A 20,798-nucleotide genomic window follows, 5' to 3' on the forward strand; every position below is an offset into this window, starting at 1 on the left:
CCTTCCTCATAAAACCTCACTGATATCAGCTGCATGGAGAAAAGAGGACAGGGACCTAGAAGGTTCTAGACTATGTGACATTTGGGGGAACAAGACCTGCCTAGAGAGGCCCTGAGGAAAGGAAAAGTGCCACAAGACCTAGAAACCTAAGGAGAAGGACAAAGAATCAGAAGAGCACAGCAAACCTCTGTCAAAACTCAAACTAGAGCCCAAGAAAGAGACCAGAAACTCTCTTCTTTCCCCTACCTGTCCTGCAAGCCCTGTTCCCAGAATTGAGGCCCCTGCCATTAGTAAATTGCTGCTTTCAGTGAGATGATAAATAAAAAGCTTTGTAGGCCAGACTGGTAACCTAACCACATTGTTTCTATGGGAAAATGTATTCCACATTCCAAATAATCAACTTGCAAACGACCCTTGGGAACACAGCCTCTGCGTAAGCCTGAGAGTACTTTGTTAAGTTTTCTAAGTTTGAGAGGCACTCTCCTGACATTATTCCACAGGGTCAGGTCATCATGCCCTGTTCCAGGGGAAAAAGTCACCTCGTAGAAGTCATTGCAACAAAGTACTGGTGACACACACACACACACACACCCCCGAGTCACCAGAACACTCAATCACAAGTCAAGGAAAGAAATCAGTCTTCGAACACAGGGCCATGATAAACACTCCCTCCAGCCTTGGATTCCGTCTCTGACAAAGACACCAAGGGACAGTGGGGTCTCCTGGGATCTCACAAGGTAGCAATGTCCTGAGTTTTAGAGATGTTCCCAAAAAACCCCGAAGAATATAGTGTATCGTCATCTACCATTTAGGAACTTATTACATGTTCGTCTCTGTCATCTTTGAAAAGAATAACAGCAGTCAACACTTGCTGACTATCCATGTGCCCAGGCTTTGCCCCCAGCCTTGCTGAATGCACACTATGACTATGTAGAAGGTAGGTTGTTATTAGGTGCCATTGAATCGGTTCTGGCTCATAGCGACCCTATGTGCAAGAGAAGGAAAAAGTGCCCAGTCCTGCGCCATCCTCACAATCTTTGTTCTGCTTAACCCCCTTGTTGCAGCCACTGTTTCAAACCTATCTCATTGAGGGTCTTCTTTTTTTTCTGCTGACCCTCCATTTTACCAAGCATGATGTCCTTCTCCAGATAACGTGGTCCCTCCTGATAACGTGTCCAAAGTACGTGAGACGAAGTCTCGCCATCCTTGCTTCTAAGGACCATTGTGGCTGTACTTCAGTAGCCTCATTTTAAGAGATAAGAAAACTGAAGCTTACAGAGGCTGTGGCTTGCAAGGCAGAGCCAGGTCTGTATGACTCCAAAATCCAAGCTTTCCCCCACTACACTGTCTGAGTTAAGTAGGACTTCCCCACTCATTCCAAACATCCTGTTTCAAACATCGAAGGAGGACCACCTCAGGAGCCTGGACCTTTCCAGCCATAGGTAGCCTCCTGAGCTTTCATTTCTTTCAGTGTACGCATTCTCTCGCTACCCTATCCCCATCCCCATCCCCATCCATATTCAGAGGCACGTTCATCTCACTGAGGATTCCTCTTGCTATTTATCTCCTGATGTCATTACCAGAACTTCTAAGGCCACATGCATGAGGTTTTGTACGAAAGAAAATAACTGTTTGGTTTCAAATGCTCTAACAGACTGTATCCAGCTCTTTGTCCATCTGTTCTTTGGGAGGGTGAAAAGGATGCCTCTTCTGATCTTCAAAATTTCTCCCTCCGCTGTGGGGACCATGGTCTCAGGGAACAACTAGCTCAATTGGTATAACATAGTTTATAAAGAAAATGTTCTATATTCTACTTTGGTGAATAGCGTCCAGGGTCTTAAAAGCCTATGAGCAGCCATCTAGGGTACTCCACTGGTCCCACCCCTTCAGGAGCAAGGAAGAATGTTACAGAGTAGAAAGATTAGTCCAAAGGACTAATGGACCACATCTACCACGGCCTCCACCAGCCTGAGTCCAATACAACTAGATGGTGCCTGGCTACCACCACTGACTGCTCTGACAGGGATCACAATACAGAGTCCCAGACAGAGCTGGAGAAAAATGTAGAACAAAATTCTAACTCAAAAAGAAAGACCAGACTTGCTGGCCTGACAGAGACTAGAGAAACCCTGAGAGTATGGCCTCTGGACACCCTTTTGGCTCAGTAATGAGGTCATTCCTTAGGTTCACCCTTCAGCCAAAGATTGAACAGGCCCATGGAATAAAACAAGACTAAAGGGGCCCACCAGCCCTGGGGCAGGGACTGGAAGGCAGGAAGGAACAGGAAAGCTGTAATAGGGAACCCAGTGTTGAGAAGGGAGAGTGCTGACATGTTGTGGGGTTATTAGCCAATGTCATACAAGAATGTGTGTACCAACTGTTTGATGAGAAACTAGCTTGTTCTGTAAACCTTCATGTAAAGTTCAAGTAAAAAAAAAAAAATTCTCCCTCCTGAGACTCTCGAAGTCCCTGGGTGGTGCAAGTGGTTTGTAATCAGTTGCTAACCTAAAGGTTGGCAGTTCAAATGCACCCAGTGGTGCCACAGAAGAAAGGCCGGGTGATCTGCTTCCATAAAGATTACAGCTTAGAAAACCATAGGGAGCAGTTCTACTCTGTAACATATGGGGTTGCTATGAGTCGGACTCAACTTGACCACAACAGGTTGGTTTGTTTGTCTGTTTGTTTGTTTTGAGAACCTCCAAGGGATCACAAAATGCGAAGACAGGACAGAAGAAACACTGAATGCTCTCAAAACATTAGCTGTGTTTGGCTTAGCCTATTTTGTCATCGGTTAGAATTTTAAAAGTTACTATGGCTGCTAACCAAAAGGTTGGAGGTTCAAATCCACCAAGCGCTCCTTGGAAACTCTATGGGGCAGTTCTACTCTGTCCTATATGGTCACTATGAGTTGGAATCTCATAGCAGTTTGGTTTGGTTTTGGTGGTCAGTCTTCCTTAGCTCATAGGGAGGAAGGTGTCAGTTAACAGCCTTCCCCTTCCCCAGGAATGGAGTCTGTATAAGAAGAACCTCCACCCCGGATTTCCTTATCTGAGATAACGAAAAAGAAGCCACAGTGTGGAAATAAAAGTTACGACAATGCCAGAGAGAGACTCTCATCTCCTTACACAACCAGCCTTTTATAATTAGTGGTTTAGACACCAAGGGCAGTTTCTCTCAAATTCTCAGCCACTGAAACTCCAGAGCCTGGTCTCCCAGAGGGCGAAAGGGTAGGTGGATGAGGGGTGGGTAGAGCGCGGGGGAGGTTGGAAGGCGGGGAGTCAGGCCCAGGCCCACCAAGCACCACCCCTGGAACCCAGGCTCTAATAAAGAAGGCAGACACTTGAATCACTTTCGCCTCCATCCCTAGCAGCTTCCCCATCAGGTCAAGGGCTACTTAGCACACACAGCCCTCTCCCGGCCTTTTCTCCACGGCACTGCCCACACAGCCCTCGAGCAATCCGGACTCCCCAAGTCTCAGCGCTGCGCCCCAACCATCACCCGACTCCTTTCGCAGCTCCGGGTTTTTGCTCTCTTTACAGGGTCCCTTCACCTCTTCTCCCTCAGGGCCTCTCAACTCTTGCTCTCTCCCTCCTCAGAACCCACCAGCTTTTGCCCTTGCGTTCCCCCATCTCCTGACCCTCTCCCTCTGGAGCCCCCACACACACCACACCCCTTTCCCGCCCGCACGCCTGACACCGCCCGCGCATTCCCTATCTCACCCAAGCAGGGCCCGGTCCTACCTGGCGGCGGCTGCCTCTCACCCTCAGCCATCTTCCTCTCCTGAAGCCGGCCCGGAAGCCTGAGGTCCTCTCTCACCTTTCACCCCCGAACCCACTCTTCCTTCCCCCAGCTCCACCCCGGGCTCAGAGCTTTCTGAAGAGAAATGGGCACCGGCCGACTAGAATCGAAAACTGACAATTAAAGTCACCCCAGAGGAGAATCGGCCATGTTGGTGCGGGGCACTCAGGGAGCATGCCCACCAACGGCCAGCTCGCGCATACCGCGCTTATTGGGAGACGGCAGCCATGTTAGTGCGGGGCACTCGGGAGCATGCGCACCAACGGCTGGCTCGCCGCCCTACCAGCTAACCGCCCGCCGGCTAAAGCGGAGCGGTGGCAACCATACTTTTGAGGGGCTGTCAAGGGTAGTTGGTACGGCAGCCACGTTTCTGCGGGGCAGGCCCCACCTGTCATCTTTGTGCGTGACACTAACTCTATCCCGAGGATTATTAGAGGACATTCCCCTGTCAGCATGGTTTGTATTTTCCTGCTATTATGACAGTAACATTCAAGGACACCAAACGGACTGGGAGGGGAGCACACCACTGCCTCCAGCAGCTTAGTCTAGAAGAGCGCAGACGGCATTTGGAGGTGGGGGAGAGAAAGCTGGACACTGGCCTCCACCTTGCCCGCCCCTCTGGCCGGTTTCCAGGGCTTGGAGCGATTTCGCAGCTGCTGACTGCCCCCTTGGCCTCGCCCCCGGGGCCGGCCCCGCCCCGAGCTGAGGCCCCGCCCCCGGGCTCGCGTCTAGCCTCCCCGGTCCACAGCAGAGAGGCTCCGCCGCGAGTCCTCCCTCCCGCGGGCCGCGTGCCCGCCCGCACGGCTCGTTAGCTGGGCGCAGGGCCGCCTCTACCGGCTGGCGGCAGTGACTCGGCGACCTTGGCCCGGCGGCCCTAGCGGGAACCCCCCCTCACAACAGCGGCTGCAGCGCGGACTTTGACCAGATCAGGGGGCGGTGCAACCTGCCCGTCCTCGGGCAGGCAGCGGGATGTTGGCCTTCGCTGCCAGGACCCTGGTAAGTACGGCCAGGAGCCCGGCCCGCGGCCCCCTCATCCCGCCCAGGCCACGCAGCTGCGCCCGAATGGGGAAACGGGCCGCCTAGGCGACGCTGCCGGGTGACACCCAGCGGCAGCCGTCCCACCGGCATTCCACTGGTGGGGTGGGGTCAGCGGGTGGGTTTCCCCCATTTGGCAGAGAAGGAGACTGAGGCGCAAGATCAGAGGTGGGGTCGAACCCATGCCCTGTGGCTCTAACTTCCAACGACCGGAAAAGACAGTGGGGTCCTGGCTTCAGTCAGCACCTCCACCCTTAGACCCGGTGCCAAGCGGGGAGAGAGATCAGGAGCGTCAAGCCCAGCAAGCACCCTTAGTTATTCTCAGGCTCACGGACCCATCCCCACGCTCAGGCTGAACTGTCTTTGCCCAGACCAGAGCCACTCCTCCGACCCTATCCAGTTGATCACCCTTCATGGGTTTATCAAATGGCCCCTGGGGAGATGTGTGACCAGAGAAACTCTTCTGGAGGCATCAAGCTTCACTGCTGAGAAAGTCCTCAGAACTGGCAGGTGGCAGCAGGTGGCAGCCCCATGCCCTTCTCACTATCAGTCCCTCCCCCAACCTGTCCACATCTGCCCCCCTCTCTTCCCCAGAGAGTAACCTGGATCAAATGTTACTGCCTTCCTGATTTGGACTCCTCTCCTCTCTCTGATCCAGGCATATCTCTGCTTGTATCTCCCCTTGCCTGTGCCAAGAAAGGGTGTTTAAACAGACATTACAAGGCCCAGAGGCCTGAGGGTACCTGCTGGCTGAGAGGCTCAGACTTAGAGGCTCTTCTGGGTCTTCCAGGATCCTGAGCCTCCTCCTCATCCTTGCCACTGCCATCTGCGTGGTCCACCTTCCACTCACAACCTCTAGGTCATCCCCCAGGACCACCCAGCTAGTCTGATCACTTCCCTGCTGGGGAAACTGAGGCAAGGAGGGACTTGGTTACTCAACTAGTTCATTTCCAAAGCCAGCATCCTTTTGGTTTATAGTTAATGCCAAAAGTCCTCCACTCTGAACCCCTAGCTTCATGTGCTCGAGAAAAACCAGACCCCGCAGAAGTGCCCTTACAGTCCTGGTGGAAAGTAGGGAGTGGGCAGAGCTCTTGGCAGCCACCGCCCACTTCTGGCCCTCCCTGAGTCTGCTCCTTTGTACCAACTCGGATTTCAGGACCAATTGCAGGGCTGCAGTGTAACCACAGCAGCCAGGTAGTTTCTGCCCTCCAGCCAAGTTTTACCCCATCAAACAGATCTTGACAGGTGGATTTTTTAATACCTTTTCTCCTGCCTTCCTGGTGCTGAGCCCATGCAGAAAAGAAAATGAGAACATTGTCCAGGTTTCCTCCTACTCCAATACCCACCTCTGGTCCCCTCACCTGCTCCCCATTCCTCTCCTTCTGGAAGCGAGGGAGGTGGAGCAGCTTCTAGAGGATCCGCAGCTTGCCCTGCCACATCCTCGGATGCCACCACCGTCACCTCTTCTGCCTCCCCCCTGAATCTTGGCTCTTGTCTTCTCTTTCCAGCCCTGGCAGGTGGCTGCCTCTTGCTAGGTTCTGCTCGCCCACTTGGTAGCACAGTTAGGCTTAGAGATCCAGCCCAAGGCAGACAGACAGGGCTGAGAACCTCAGTCCTGCCATGGAGGACGGGCAGCGGGGAGAGAAGGTATGGAACGGAGCCTTTGCAGCTTGCCTGCCCGCTGCCTCAGATCCTCCTGTCTCTCTTTCCACTGGCCTCCAGAGTCTCTTGGACTCTCTCTCTGCTGCCTCTCGCCCTCCATGCCAGGCTGCTCAGCTCTCTCTTGCCCCAACTCTGCCCCTACACCTCCCCTCCCCCCACTGCCGGGTAGGAAAGCTCCGAGGCCTTGCCTCACTCAAAGGTGTTATAATCCTCTGGCTATCTCTGATTTTCTCTCCTTCTCTCGTATTTCTCAACCCGGAAGGGGTGGGAGAAAAGGAGGTGGAGACCTCCAAAAGGAGCAGTCGCCTCACTGCTGGCTGTCTCCTCCTCCCAGGGTGAGAAGGGCAGGGCCCTGTGCATTGAGGCAGTGGGAGGTCCCCCTCATCACCACTACCTCCGACAGGTGCCATCCCTTCTAACTCAGGTACCGCTGAGCCCTGCCAAGATCAAGAGTTACATCGTGCCTTCCCCTCTCCCGACCTGCATCTCTAGGCAGGTGGGGACACCCACAGCTCGAGGGCGGGGAAGTCAGGGCAGGTACTGCACCGCCCAAGAGGCTGTCTCTGACCCTGGGGATGAGCACCTAAGTGCTTAGGACTGTGGCTCTGGGGTTGTCAGGACCTCCTGCCCAGAGCTGGTGAGAGAATAAGCAAGATGTTCTGCTGCCTGCAGGTGAAGCCCTTAGGCTTCCTCAAGCCCACCTCCCTGACGAGGGTTTCCGGCCGCTTCAAGGCCCACCAGGATGCGCTGCCCCGGCTGCCCGTGCCTTCACTCCAGCAGTCCCTGGACCATTACCTCAAGGCACTACAGCCCATTGTGAGCGAGGAGGAGTGGACTCAAACCAAGCAGCTGGTGGATGAGTTTCGGACCCCAGGGGGTGTTGGGGCCCGCCTGCAGAAGGGTCTGGAGCGCAGGGCCAAGAAGACAGAGAACTGGGTGAGTGCGACATCAGGTGGCACGCTGGTCCCCTCACCTCTCATGGCGTGGGGGTGCAGACGGGCCCTCCCGGAGGCTGTTGTTGGCTGCACACACAGAACGTTCAAATCCCAGGCTGCTATGGTGTTCATCCATGGAGTTTCTTAAGGACTGTCCCTGGCCCCAGGCAGGGTGCTGGGTGAGCATACATCTTGGAGCGTATATTCAAGTAGAGGGGGAGAGGTAATAAACAGGACACAAGTACATGGATGAGGTCACGTCAGTCCATGAAGTTGTATAGAAATAAAAAAGGGTAATGGGAAAGAATGTGGGGGTGAGGGATGGCAGCTTCTTTATTTTGAGCAGTCCGGGGAGGATGAGGAGGATGTGGCATTGGATCTGAGACCTGAGGGTCTGAGACAGAGAGAGGGAGAAGCACAGGCAAAGAGGGGAGCTGCCTGGCATGTTTACGGACCAGAAAGAGGGTTGGCAGGGCGGGAGTGCAGTGCAAGGGCAGGGAGAGGCCCAGGTAAAAGGACTTGGACTTGGGTGGGTTGGGGATCCACAATGGTTTTAGGCAGGGGTTTGTGTTGTTAAATAATGGCCCTAGTTTGGTGTCTCAATCTAGTTACGTGGATATGCCCAGCTTGTGAAAATATGTTCACTTCTGCTTCATGTACTTTTGTCTCTGCATCTTATACTTCAGTATAAAGTTAAAAAAGGATTGCCCTGGCTGGTAGGTGGGAAGTCCGTGCGGTGACTGGTGCCGTCACCACAAGGGAGATGCCAGCGGTGTGAACTCAGAGAGCTGGCAGCGAGAAGGTAGAACGTTACTAGGACCAAGGTGTGTTTTGGAGGCAGCACCAGTGGCACCTGCTGATGGGGTGGAGACGTGGGGAGGGAAGTCCTGACCTAAATCAACTTCGTGGGAGGTGCCTGTGGAACCTCCGAGTGGAGATGTGGGGTGGGCAGGTGGAAGTCTGGCCCCAGAGCTCTGTGGAGGGGTGGGGGCGGCATATAGGATGTAGAAGTCATTGGTTTTTAAGTAGCATTTACTGAATTGCAGTCAGTTAGCCTTGGACTCCAGAATCAGGACACTGGCCTTGGAAGGACCCTAGAGAGATTGGGATCCAGTGGTTTTCCAACTTTGTTTAGCTTGGAACGAACCTATTTTTCAAACAGAAGCTTCTGGCTAAAGGGGTGGAGGCAACCCCTCTCCACCCATGGTGCCCCTTGAGGGTCTCTGCCAGCACCTGGCACAATGGTTCTCACTGAGGGAATGCCCACCCTCCCTGGATTATGGCTACCTGCAGACTCTCTCCTTGTCTCCCAAGCTCCAGACCAAGACTACAAGATCCACCAGTGGAGTGGAGGCCCCTGGCTGAAGGGCAGCAGCTCTGTCACCAAGGGGAGAGGGCTCTGGCCTGGCCCACCCAGCTCCCAGCATGACACCCAGACTGTCATAGTGTCCCTGATCTATAGATGAGGAAATTGAGGCCCAGAGAGGTAGACCAGAAGCCCAGAGCCACACAGCAGCTCTCAAGGAGACCCTGAGCTACATGGAGGGTCTGACAGACTCAGGGACCCAGTTTGCAGACCACAAGTGAGCAGATAGCAATCTCCTGCTGGCCTGCTGTACAGCCTGGGGCAAGTCGCTCCCCTCGCTCCTTGCCAAGGGCTCAAGGCTAGTGGCCTGGTCCCACAGGTGAGCAGTTTTCCAAAGGAAATCTGTGTGGTGAAGAGGCTAATCCCACAGTCTTACTGTTCGAGATGGGGTGAGAAAGCACAGTGGGGCCCCAGGTCCCCAGGGGTCAAGGGACCTACAAGAGAGAGGAGTGTTGGGACTGTGCTTTGTGGGGAGCAGGGGGTGTTGTGGTCAGCACGTAAGGCTCGTCGGTGGCAGTCACCTGGGAGTGGGGGTCGTGTACAGCCCGAGAAAGAAGCCTATAACAGTATGCCCGTGGGAGGTCCCCAGAAGGGCATTGTTTGCCCCATTTAAACAGCATTGCCCTAGGACAGAGGACAGACATCAGGGTGGGGACACAGGATGTGTCATCCACATCTTGTCACCAGGGTGATGATTTACCTTTGTCATGAGCTTCCCCCTCAGATCATCCAGACCTTGAGACCATACTTAAGATCAAAGGTGGGTGTCTACTTCCCCATCAGATACCAAGAAAATAGAAGTCACAGAGAAGGACCAGGACCCTGTGGGATGCTTGAAACCCTGGACTCCTGCCTCCTTGGAGAACTCCCAGCTGGGGATGGTCAAAAACACATTCATTTGACTTTCTTTTTATATCTTTGCCTTTTTTCTTTCTTCTCAAGCATACATTTTTATTTATAATAGTATTATAATCATTAACAGGAAATTTGTAAAATAAAAAAAACAATCATTTACATTCTTGCCACCTTTCCCCCACCCTAGGTTTCCTTGCAGCCTTTTTTCTCTCCTACCTTTTTATTGGCAGTGTTGTCTGATTTCTCTTGCCAATCCTGATTGGCTCAGGCTAAGGGGAAGGTGATGGGCTTGCTGCTGGTGGGTTTAAGGTGGAAGGTGTGTTCTGGATCTGAGCATTGACCCCATTCACTGAGAATGCCCAACAATAACAAATACTGTACAACCTCACTTATAGGAAATAAGGAAATACAGTGAAACCTGCGAAAGCTGGAACCTGTGTAAGGCGGAAACCTGTCAGAGGAGGAAAACTCAACTATTTTCCACTAATAGAGAGCAGTAGAAAAGTAGTAAGACTGTACCTTGTCAAAAGCAGAAAACTTGTGAGACCCAGAAAAACAAGGCAGTCCCGTCACGGTCCGGTCCTCACAGGTTTCACTTTATATAGAAACTAAGAATTACTAGTGGTTACCAGGGGTTGGGAGTGGGTGGAGGAGAGGGAAAGGGAGGGTTTTTGCTTGTGGGGAGCTGAGTTTATATTAGTGTCAGTGGAATAATAAGGAGAAAGTTAGGGATAAGGACCGTGGGACCTGAAGAGTGTAGTCAGCGTTACTGAATTGGGCACCTAGAAGTGGGTGGATGTTTTGTTGTATATATTTTCACCACAATAAAAAAAAAAAATCAAATGGAAAAAAACAATGTCCAACCTAGAGGTTGGCAGAAGGAGCAGAAGGCACTGGGGCCCAGCCAGGTTCCCCTGGCCCTTAGGGACAGGGCACCAGGTCCCTTCCTATCCGTCCTGATGGGCTCTGCTCCTTCCCCTCAGCTGTCCGAGTGGTGGCTCAAGACGGCCTACCTTCAGTACCGTCAGCCTGTGGTCATCTGCTCCAGTCCCGGCCTGGTGCTGCCCAAACAGGACTTTGTGGATCTGCAGGGTCAGCTCCGGTGAGTGGCTGAGGCTGGGGACAGGTTGAGGGGAGGCAGGCAGGCAGGGGGCAGGGCTCCAGGCATTTCCAAGGCCCTAAAGTCCACCTTCTCCAGGGGAAGAGATGGGCTGCAGCCCTGTTCATGAGCTTTCATCCCCACAAATAGCCTTTTTGAGGTAGGGAGCCATCATCCTTATTTTACAGATGGGGAAAGTGAGGCTCAGGACAAGAAAGGGACCTGCCCAAGGTCACAGTTCAGAACTGACCCAGCTGGGGTAGGAATCAGGGTTTCTCCAGCTCCAAAGCTTCCTAATTTTTAGCCACCAGGCCATGGACTGAGTCTTCTTCCCTCCCCTAAACCTAAGGCTCCCCACCACCACCACAGTCTTGTTATCACCCTTTCTTCTCTCTCTCCTGGGTTGACCACAGGGGTAACCTTTGTACACAGTCCCCATTTCCACTTTCAGCCTTGTCACCGCCCTGGCCACTGTTCCAGTTCTCCCAGAGATAAAAATACCAGTAACAGGGATCTCCTTCCCAAGGACCAGCCACTCAGGGCCACTACCTGCTTCTCTTAAAGGGACCAGGGCACCCTGGGGAAGGGACAGTAGGTTCAGGCCCAAGAACTTTAGCTGGTGGTCCCTGTGTTGGGGGCCAGGGGTGGCCCCAGGCATCAGGGTGTGATTGGTACAGTATAGAAAGCCCTTCTTCATAAGTCCAGACAGTACAGGGAGGAAGCCCAGGTTGAAGGAGGTAGTTTGAAGGGGGACAAGGAGCCAGAGAAGGGGAACGGATCTAGTAGAGAAGACATTTATTTCAAGCCACTGTCCTCTGATTGACACACACGCCCCCACAGGCCCAGGACCCTCCATAACTAATGTTTCAGAGCAGGGTGACACACATACTCCCACACTCCAGGTTGTCTCTCAAGGGCCTCAGGCCCTATGGAGGTGGAATCAGTTGGTACTGATCCCCAATCCAGCCGTAATCACGCTGTCATTCATTAGCACCGAAGTCGTGCTTGACCAACAGCATCTCCCTGAGCCCTCCTTGCAGCCCTCCCTCTAGATATTACAGAAAATAGGCTCAGGGGGTGAGCTGGGACTCAGCAGGGCCTTCTGCTGAGCTCCTTCAGGCTGTTTGCAAGCAAGGGGAGTGAAGCCTGGACTGGGCATCTCCCCTGACCCAGGGCCCTCCCTCTGTGTATTCACACAGCTTCTAATCTCTTTTCTAATTGGTCCCTCCAGGTTTGCTGCTAAACTCATCGAGGGTGTGTTGGATTTCAAGGCCATGATTGACAAGTGAGTAGTCCCAGCTCCACCCGCCCCCCTTCCAAGGCAGATGCTTGGACCAGCACTGGTGTCCTCTGCCTCCTACCCCCCACCCCGCCACGCCTAATTACCACAGCCACTCTAGCTTGGTCCACTTCCCCTCAGCCCCAAGCCCTGGTCCCAGCAAGGTAGCCTGGGTGCCAGGTTGGCCCAGAGTTCAGTCAGCTTCACCTCCTGTTTGCTCAGCCTTTGTTGGGGTAGAGGAGACAGAGCACTGGAGACTGGGACACCTATGCCCTCTGCTCTGGCTGCTCTGACTGCCTCCTTGTGACACAGTCCCCTGGAAGTGTGGCATCCCAGCCACAAGGGCCCCAGAGGTTGACTCCCAACCTCATTGCCACCATGGCAAACTGAAGCCCAGAGAGGGGGCAGGAGTTTCTAGGGTGATTCACAACAGGGCCAGTCCAGGGAGAATGCAGCTCCTGACACCCCCTAGCCCTGCCACAAGGGGGCCTGGCGCTAACTGCTGGAGCCCCACTCGGCCTGGCCCACTCCCAGCAGTACCTACAAGGCCCCTCAGTCCTGTCCTTTCTCTCCATTAACTTGGCCCAATGGCTTCCTCACTGTCCCTCTGTCCCAACAGTGAGACCCTGCCCGTGGAGTACCTGGGCGGGAGGCCGCTGTGCATGAGCCAGTACTATCAGATCCTGTCCTCCTGCCGCATGCCAGGCCCCAAGCAGGACTCAGTCATCAACTTCAGCGAGACCAAGAAGCCGCCCATGCATATCACCGTGGTGCACAACAACCAGGTGGGGACCTGCTGCCCACAGCTGCAGACCCCACCATATGCAGGGGGAGAAGAGGGGCAAAGACAAAAGCCAGCCTCCCCATCCCACTCCCCCAACATGCATGCCCATGTGCTCTCAGGAACAGGTGTGTGGGCCTCTCCACTGGGTGCCCAGGTAACCCCAGACCCGAGAGAGGCCAGGAGGAAACTGGGAGCCTGCCCAGCCTGGGCAGGGCAGTCCAAGGCCTCCCCTCTCTTTCACCCTTGGCCAGGAGGACCCCATACTGAGACCCATTCATCTGGGCCTCCTTCCTAAACCGACCCTGTGCAGCCATGCTTCTCCCCACTCCTCTCCACTCCCATGGGGGCTGTTGTCCACACCATACATAGGACCTAGGCCCTGGGTGGCAGTGACTGGGACCTCAGAGGACGGGAGGAGGTTGATATGAGGAAGTGACTGCTGCCTGCCTGAGATTCCCCACCCAGTCCCCTTCTCTCCACCTCGGACAGTTTTTTGAGCTGGACGTATACCACAGCGATGGGACGCCCTTCACCTCAGATCAGATCTTCACACAGCTGGAGAAAATATGGAATTCGTCATTGCAGACCAACAAAGAACCCGTGGGCATCCTCACTTCCAACCACCGGAACTCCTGGGCCAAGGCATACAACACGCTCACCAAAGGTGCCTCCTCTGCCTGAGAACAGGGGACCAGGGAAGCCAGGGGGTCCCCATACTGAGACCCATTCATCTGGGCCTCCTCCCTACACCAGCCCTGTGCAGCCATGCTTCTTCCCACTCCTCTCTGCTCCAGTGGGGGCTGTTGTCCGCACTGTATGTAGGATGAAATCGAAGCTCAGCTTAGTTAGTTAGCTTCCCTCTATTAAACTGCAAATTGGGATTAGAATCTAAATCCTTAGGCTGAGGAGCCCACTTCTGCCTCTGCATTCCCTCTGCCCCTCAGACCCTAAACCTCCAAATCCTGTATCTGTCAGGGCATTGTCCCCAAAATCAGACTACCTTTGTTGGATCCCTGACTGCCACACTGGCTCCCAGTGTGACCTTGGGCTTCTGTTGCATCGTGTCTAAAGTGGGTTCAGGTGTTGGTCCCTTCCTTATGCAGTGCTGAGCCTGCAGGGCTCTGAGGAGTGTGGGTCCCTTACCCCCATGCCCAGTACATGGGGAATGTTCTAGAAGCCCAGGCCTCTGCAGCAGGAAGTGTCCCATTCCCAGAGGGGCACCAACAGGCCAAAAGAAGCCTGGGCAGGGAGGACCCTGACGCTCCTGCTCGCCCACATGCTGCATGCAGACAAGGTGAACCGAGAGTCAGTGCGGTCCATCCAGAAGAGTATCTTTACCGTGTGCCTGGACGCACCCATGCCTCGGGTCTCGGAAGATGTATACCGCAACCATGTGGCCGGCCAGATGCTGCATGGTGGTGGTGGCAAGCTCAACAGTGGCAACCGCTGGTTCGACAAGACGCTGCAGGTGGGCCTTGTCTGAGGACCACACGGGCTGATTCCCGCCCCAGACACACACCCAAACATGTCCACTGTGGCCCTAGAGACTTTCTGCCCCTCCCCTGGCCCAGCGTCCCTGGCCTCCCAGCTTGTAAAGCAGGTGGGAAGCCAGCAGGCTGGACGCCGTTGTAAATACTGAGCAGTAGCCTGTCATTACATGGCCTGGCGTGCTGGCCCAGAAGCCACTGTCACCCCAACATGCCCCTTCAGCACATGGGTAGAAAGCCGGGAATTCTGGGCTAGGTAGAGCTGTGTAGCCTTGGCCATGACTTTCACTCTGTGTACCTGTAAAATGGGATGGTAGTACAACTCCTCAGTAGGGCAATTGCAGGACCTCAATGAGGCATGCTGACCATAGAACGTGCTTAGGACAAGCCTGGGACAGGCATCCCAGAGTGCCAATGAATGTTAGCTGTTATGAATAATGGTAGGAGGTCAGCGTAACCCTTGGGATGCTGTCAGAAGGGGCCTTTCTACAGGACCCAATCAGAGAGTGGCTGGGTCAGGAGCCAGCCTCCAGGGACCTGGAGCTCACAGGTATGTCCCATTTCCCTCCACAGTTCATAGTGGCAGAAGATGGCTCCTGTGGGCTTGTATATGAGCATGCAGCTGCGGAGGGGCCCCCCATTGTCGCTCTTGTAGACCACGTCATTGAGTTCACGTGAGTAAGGTTCCTCCACCTCCTAGTTCCCCAGTTCCTGGTGACAGGTGACACATGGGTTGTGAGAGAACATCATTCTCCCTTATGCCTAGAAATCTCTTCTTTAAAGGAAGCCTGCAGAGGGCATGGGTTTTAGAGTCAGACCTGGGTTTGAATCCTGGCTCTGCCACTTTTGATTATGTGACCTTCGGTGAGTCTCTTCCCCTCTCCAGGCTTCAGTGCAGCCACCTGACTGGGCTGACCCCCTCCAGCTTCAGAGAACCTGTCCTCCCCACTCCAACCCTAGGGATGGGCCCAGGCTCCAGAGGCATTGGCATGAGCCTGAGGCCCTGTCCTATGCAGGAAGAAGCCTGAGCTTGTGAGGTCTCCTATGGTGCCCCTGCCCATGCCCAAGAAGCTGCGGTTCAACATCACCCCAGAGATCAAGAGTGACATCGAGAAGGCCAAGCAGAACCTTAGCATGTAAGTGCCTGCCCCGCCACCGCTGCACTGGGTAGGCCAGAGCCCAAGCAGCTCCTGCCCCTAGGTCTGTCATTGTACGTGGCTCTGGTTCTGAGATTGTACTCTTACGCACGGTCTGGGGTTGGCAGGGTCTGCCAGGTGCCTGGCCCTCATCATCTTTCCCCACCGACTGCCCTCCAGCCCACAGCACACCAGGCCGCATTTCTGTGTCTCTTTGCCTTTGCACACACTGTACTTTGCCTGACATACCCTTTCCTTCCTCCAACGCGTGGGCTTCTCCCCTTCACAGCATGATCCAGGACCTAGACATCATGATAGTATTATTCCACCATTTTGGAAAGGACTTCCCCAAGTCAGAGAAGATGAGCCCCGACGCCTTCATCCAGATGGCCCTGCAGCTGGCCTACTACAGGTGCTCCCCACTCACCACTCACCTGAGAAGGAAGGATGAGATGGGGGGGAAGCAGAAGGGCAACCTGGGCGGGGTGTGCTCAGCTCCATCTCTCACCCAGGATCTACGGGCAGGCGTGTGCCACATATGAAAGTGCCTCCCTGCGCATGTTCCACCTGGGCCGCACAGACACCATCCGCTCAGCCTCCATGGACTCACTTGCCTTCGTCAAGGCCATGGATGACTCCAATGTGACAGTAAGAGGTCTAAGGTGAGGGTGGGTGAGCTAGGCTGGAGCTGTCCCCTATCCTGTTCACTTGGTCACCACACATTCATTGAGTAGCTACAGTATTCCAGCCCTGTGGTGGGCACAGGGAATCTAACAGAAGATAGAGCCATGAATATCTGAGCTTCCTGCCAGCCAAAGAAGAAAAGGAACCATTGATTGATTGACTCATTTATTCATTCATTCACTAGGATCACCAGAAGGTGGAGCTGCTGCGGAAGGCCGTGCAGGCCCATCGAGCTTATACTGACCTGGTGAGTGAGGCCCACCTGTCCCACTTGCTCATCTCTTGGCATCTCCCATCTATGGTCTATCTGCCTGTCCTTCTCTGCCGCAAGTGGCCACTAACCCTTAGCTAGAACCACCACTCTCCTGAGCCTTGAAGCACCTTGAACAAGGCTGAATATTCAAGTCTCCCATTTTAAAGTTGGAGAAACTGAGGCTGGGCCCAGTAACTGTCCTGGTCGCGGGTTTCTGGGTTTCACAGGCACCTGGATCTTGTGTTACACTCCCTCTTTGATGCCCTCAGACAGCAGGGTTCCTGCCCTCCAACAACTTGAGTTTTAGTCAGGGAGGAGGCAGGCTGGGTTCTGATCCTAGCTTGGTCTCTGAGCACCCACTGTGTGCCAGGCTCTGGCCAGCCTTGTTACATGTCCCAACCCAACCGTACCATTGCTGTCAAGTCAATTCCAACTCATAGCGACCCTGTTGGACACAGAGAACTGCCCCATAGGGTTTCCAAAGAGCAGCTGGTGGTTTTGAACTGCTGACCTTTTGGTCAGGAGCCAAGCTCTTAACCACTATACCACCAGGGCCACTTGTTACATGTAGACATCCATTTAGACCTCACTACTATCCTGTGAGTCAATACTACCCTGTGAGTCAAGTTCAGTGACTGTCTCCACTTTACAGATGAAGACACTGAAGTTCCAAGACATAAGTGACCTGCTTACGTATGGTCCCACAGTTAGGATGTGGCCAGGCCATCCAGCTCCAGAGCCCAGGCTCTTGAGTCCTGCACTATCCTGTCTCTCTAGGCATGTCTTTGCACTTTCCTAGTCCTCAGTTTCCCTGTCTGTGAAGTGAGGGCTCCCCTGGCAGAATACCCTGGTCTAATGGTTCCAAAAGGCCAGTGAATGGAAGGGGTGGTGTTGCCACAGGATTCTGAGGAAGGCAGGGACACCCTGTGGCCCACAGCCCCCCGTCCTAAAGGCTCTCCCTTCCCACAGGCCATCCATGGGGAGGCCTTCGACCGGCACCTGCTGGGCCTGAAGCTGCAGGCCATTGAGGACCTGGTGAGCATGCCTGACATCTTCATGGACACCTCCTATGCCATTGCCATGCACTTCAACCTCTCCACCAGCCAGGTGGGCCACTGTCTTGGGGCCTATCCAGGGATCCATACCCTCTGGGCCCTGCCCCTACCCTTGGTCCCTGGGGTGGGATGAAAGAGAGCCTGCTGGGAGCTGGAGCTAAACAAAGGCGGCACTGAGCAGAGCCAAGGTCCAGAATGTGGTTGGACCAGACTGGTGTGGCCCCTGGGAGTCGGGAGTGATGTGGCCCACATGGCCCACCATGGATCCACTGACCCTACTCACTCAGGGAGCTGCTGAGTTCTAAAGGAGGAGCTGGATCCAGGGCCCTTCAGCACCTGCTCATACAGGCTGAGAAAGGGTCACAGACACACAGTGGGAGAATTGGCCTCATTCATTCACTTGTCAGACTGAACAAATGAACACCTGGCCCCTGCCGGCCTGTGCTGGGGTCCAGCTGGAAATGCAAAGGGAATGAGATGATGATGGTCTCTGGAAAGTGCTGGGGTGGGAGAGGTCAGAGAACCAGGGGGATCCGGGAGCCCGGGGGAGGGAGCAGTTAAAGCCACCCTGAGGGATATCAAGGAAGGCTCTCTAGAGGAGGTGACAACAGAAGTGTACCCTGAAGGATGAGAGGGAGGACCCCATCTGCTGGAGGAGAGGAAGGGGCAGGTCAGGCAGAGTACAGGGTGCATGAAGACCTAGAGACACAGAAATGGAAGCTGGGGAGCTGGCGGGGAGAATATGAGAGCTTTAGTCCTGTGCTGTCCCCCAGGTCCCTGCCAAGACAGACTGTGTCATGCTCTTTGGGCCTGTGGTCCCAGACGGATATGGTGTCTGCTATAACCCCATGGAGGGGCACATCAACTTCTCTGTGTCAGCCTACAACAGCTGTGCTGAGACCAACGCTGCTCGCCTGGCACACTACCTGGAGAAGGCCCTCCTGGACATGCGTGCACTGATGCAGAGCCACCCCCGGGCCAAGCTCTGAGCCACTCGTGCTCAGACCTGCCAATGCCACAGCCAGGGCTGAACTCCTTTGCTGGGGGCCTCCTCTCTTCCCCTGGCTTCCTCAGATCTAAGGGGGCCATTCCCTAGTGGGACCTGCAGGCCCAAGCCAGGTGCCTTCCATGGGTCATCTCAGCACCTGCTGTGACCATCCCTAGTCTGAGGCTGAGCTCAGAGGCTGAGCAGGTTGTAAGGCCCAGGTCCCCCAGCACATCACCCACTGAGCCCACTTCCAGGAAAGGGAATTAGCCCAGCCTGGCCTGTGTCAGAGCGTGAGACTAAGAAAAAGTCCCTTTCCTTGCCAGCTCCATGGCTGGGCTGAGCTCTGTAACTTGATCCCCAAACTCCAAAGAACCTAGAGACAGATTACCTTGAGCCAAGGGGCCCTAGGCCACCTGGGCCTTTCTGAGCTGAACACCTGAGAGCCAGGGTGTAGGGATAGGGTGAAGGTAAGGCCCAGGCCTCCTCCCTCCCTCCTGTGTCAGTGTACCATTCCCATGTGACTGCCATGCTCATTTTCGATAACATGGCTCACAAGCCCTGGCCCTCTCACTTCCACTCAGCTTGATTCCCTGACCACATTCATGGTTGCTGTATAATACTAACACACGAGGTAATTAATAAAGGGAAAATCTGTTGGCGAAGAGATGATTCAACTGAGTGGACAAGTGGGGCGGGGGGGCAGACAACTGGCCTTGCCTACTTCCTGCTTCCCCTGGGTCTGGAGCTGATGTCCAAGCAGTCAGTAAGTCCAGAGGCTCCTCAGAGGAACCAAGAGGCGGTGGCTGAGGTCAAGGTGCCAAGGGCCAGCTCCAACCACAGGGCACTGGGCCAGGGAAGGTGCCAGACCCAGGGTAGTGGTGCTCTTCATAGCCAACTTCCCACCTACCCCTGACTTCGGCCTTCCCTAGTCCAATGGACTTTAGGTGGGGACAGTTTCTCCAAGGGGACTATGGGGTCTATAGCCCCAGAATGGGCAGACTAAGCAATGTGTAGCTGACACCCAGGGGTCCAAGGGCTCATCCTCCGGCTCCCCACTAAGGCCAACAGGAATGGTGGGTGAGTGGGTACCCTCACTCCAGCCCCAGCTGCCATCTGGGCAAACACCTTACCAGAACCCTATACCCTCACCCCCATTTCCTGGCAGAGACAGGATGTCCTGCCAAAGTCAAGGGGGCTGTGTTTGTGACAAAGGTGAGTCACACCTCAGGGAGACACTCTGGCCCTCAAGGAAAGGACTTGTAAAACCTTGTGAGTAGATGATAAATGTGAGAGGTAAGAGGTTACACAGTCTGCTTCACAGCCTGGCTGACCTTTGAGACAGCCACATGAAGATGGGTCTTGTCGTTTTCTCCATTTTTCAGATGAGGAAACAGGCTCAGAGAGGTTAAGGTCATCTGGCCACTAAATGGCAGAGTGGAGATTTCCCTGAGGCTGTGCCAGTCTCCAGGCCAGGGTCCTAGGAGACCCTGTAGCCAAGCTCCCTGGGGAGCTTGTGGAATTACAGAAGCCCCAGCCCCACTCCACAGCCACCCAGACAACCTGGGCAGAGAAAGGGGGAGGCAGGAGTGGAAACTGCTCCAGGCGCCCATGACCTGGTAACGAGGATGGACAGAGGGCTGCAGCCTGGGAGGCGCAGGAAGGAGCTGGCTGGACCAGGGCATTGATCAGGTGGAGCTAACCTGTACAGGGCACTCGAGGCCTTCCAGGTGCCCCATGGCCTCAGCGAATCTTTCCCCAGCTACGTGAAGGTGGCACCTAACAGGGTCCTCATTCTCAGATGATTACCAGAAAGGGCACGCCACTTATCCGTGGCCCTGGGGCGGGGAGTAGGGTTGGGGGAGTTCTAGGCCTGACCATTCCTGAGGCCCCTAGGCTAGGGGCTGTGACCAGGCAGGCCTGGAAGAGAACTCCACCAAGGTGGCTCTGCTGCCAGAAAGCTCAGGCAAGTCTGGACCTTTTGATCTGTACAGTGGCGGTGGTGGTGTTCTCTAGGGGTTTACTGGAGTCTTAGGAAGCTTGGGCCACGGCAGGATTGAACGACTACTATGTGAACAGCACTTGGGTTGGGCCCACACCCTACCCAACCTGGGGCAGTGGTACAGAGGAGTGATCCAGGCAAAGGAACCAGGAAACTGCAAGTTCTAAGAACCATAAAGGTCTGAATCCTATGACAGGATTCCCACCCCCACCCCCCGCCACCCCATTATCCTTTAGAAGCAAGAACATCCCCTTACACTCGAGCTATTGCAGGTCTCATCATATGGAGGTGCACGTTCAGTTCTTTTCAGCCACAAAGTACTGTTTGGGGAAGCCACATTAACAGCTAAAACAACCCCAATCACTGTTAAATGGAAGGCTCAG

General features: G+C 54.5%; 2 protein-coding genes across 4 annotated transcripts in view; one reads left to right on the forward strand and one right to left on the reverse strand.

Moving 5' to 3' along the window:
• PTPA (protein phosphatase 2 phosphatase activator) overlaps window positions 1–4,023 on the reverse strand; it is a 38,819-nt gene extending 34,796 nt beyond the window's left edge. The window contains exon 1 of the mRNA XM_010587575.3: window positions 3,741–4,023. Coding sequence (XP_010585877.2) covers window positions 3,741–3,771 — 31 coding nt within the window. The 5' untranslated portion in view covers window positions 3,772–4,023. The remainder of the gene's footprint in view (window positions 1–3,740) is intronic.
• Window positions 4,024–4,560: 537 nt separating this feature from the next.
• On the forward strand, window positions 4,561–19,078 carry CRAT (carnitine O-acetyltransferase). 3 transcript variants are annotated; one of them, XM_064291341.1, is made up of 15 exons: window positions 4,562–4,794; window positions 6,342–6,480; window positions 7,168–7,431; window positions 10,635–10,753; window positions 11,982–12,035; window positions 12,649–12,814; window positions 13,303–13,477; window positions 14,103–14,281; window positions 14,874–14,974; window positions 15,317–15,436; window positions 15,726–15,848; window positions 15,949–16,084; window positions 16,305–16,367; window positions 17,343–17,480; window positions 18,202–19,078. In XM_064291341.1, the coding sequence occupies exons 2-15, from the start codon at window positions 6,454–6,456 to the stop codon at window positions 18,415–18,417; spliced, it is 1,881 nt and encodes a 626-aa protein (XP_064147411.1). In that variant the 5' UTR covers window positions 4,562–4,794; window positions 6,342–6,453; the 3' UTR covers window positions 18,418–19,078. The 3 variants fall into 3 exon arrangements, 2 of the variants coding, with proteins under 2 accessions (XP_064147411.1, XP_064147410.1); XR_010323005.1 differs by lacking the exon at window positions 6,342–6,480 and having other exon boundaries at window positions 4,561–4,794; window positions 15,949–16,098; window positions 18,202–18,311; XM_064291340.1 differs by lacking the exon at window positions 6,342–6,480 and having other exon boundaries at window positions 4,563–4,794.
• The last annotated feature ends 1,720 nt before the right edge of the window (window positions 19,079–20,798 follow it).

This window comes from Loxodonta africana, chromosome 9, assembly GCF_030014295.1.
Source record: "Loxodonta africana isolate mLoxAfr1 chromosome 9, mLoxAfr1.hap2, whole genome shotgun sequence".
Lineage (NCBI taxonomy): Eukaryota > Metazoa > Chordata > Mammalia > Proboscidea > Elephantidae > Loxodonta > Loxodonta africana.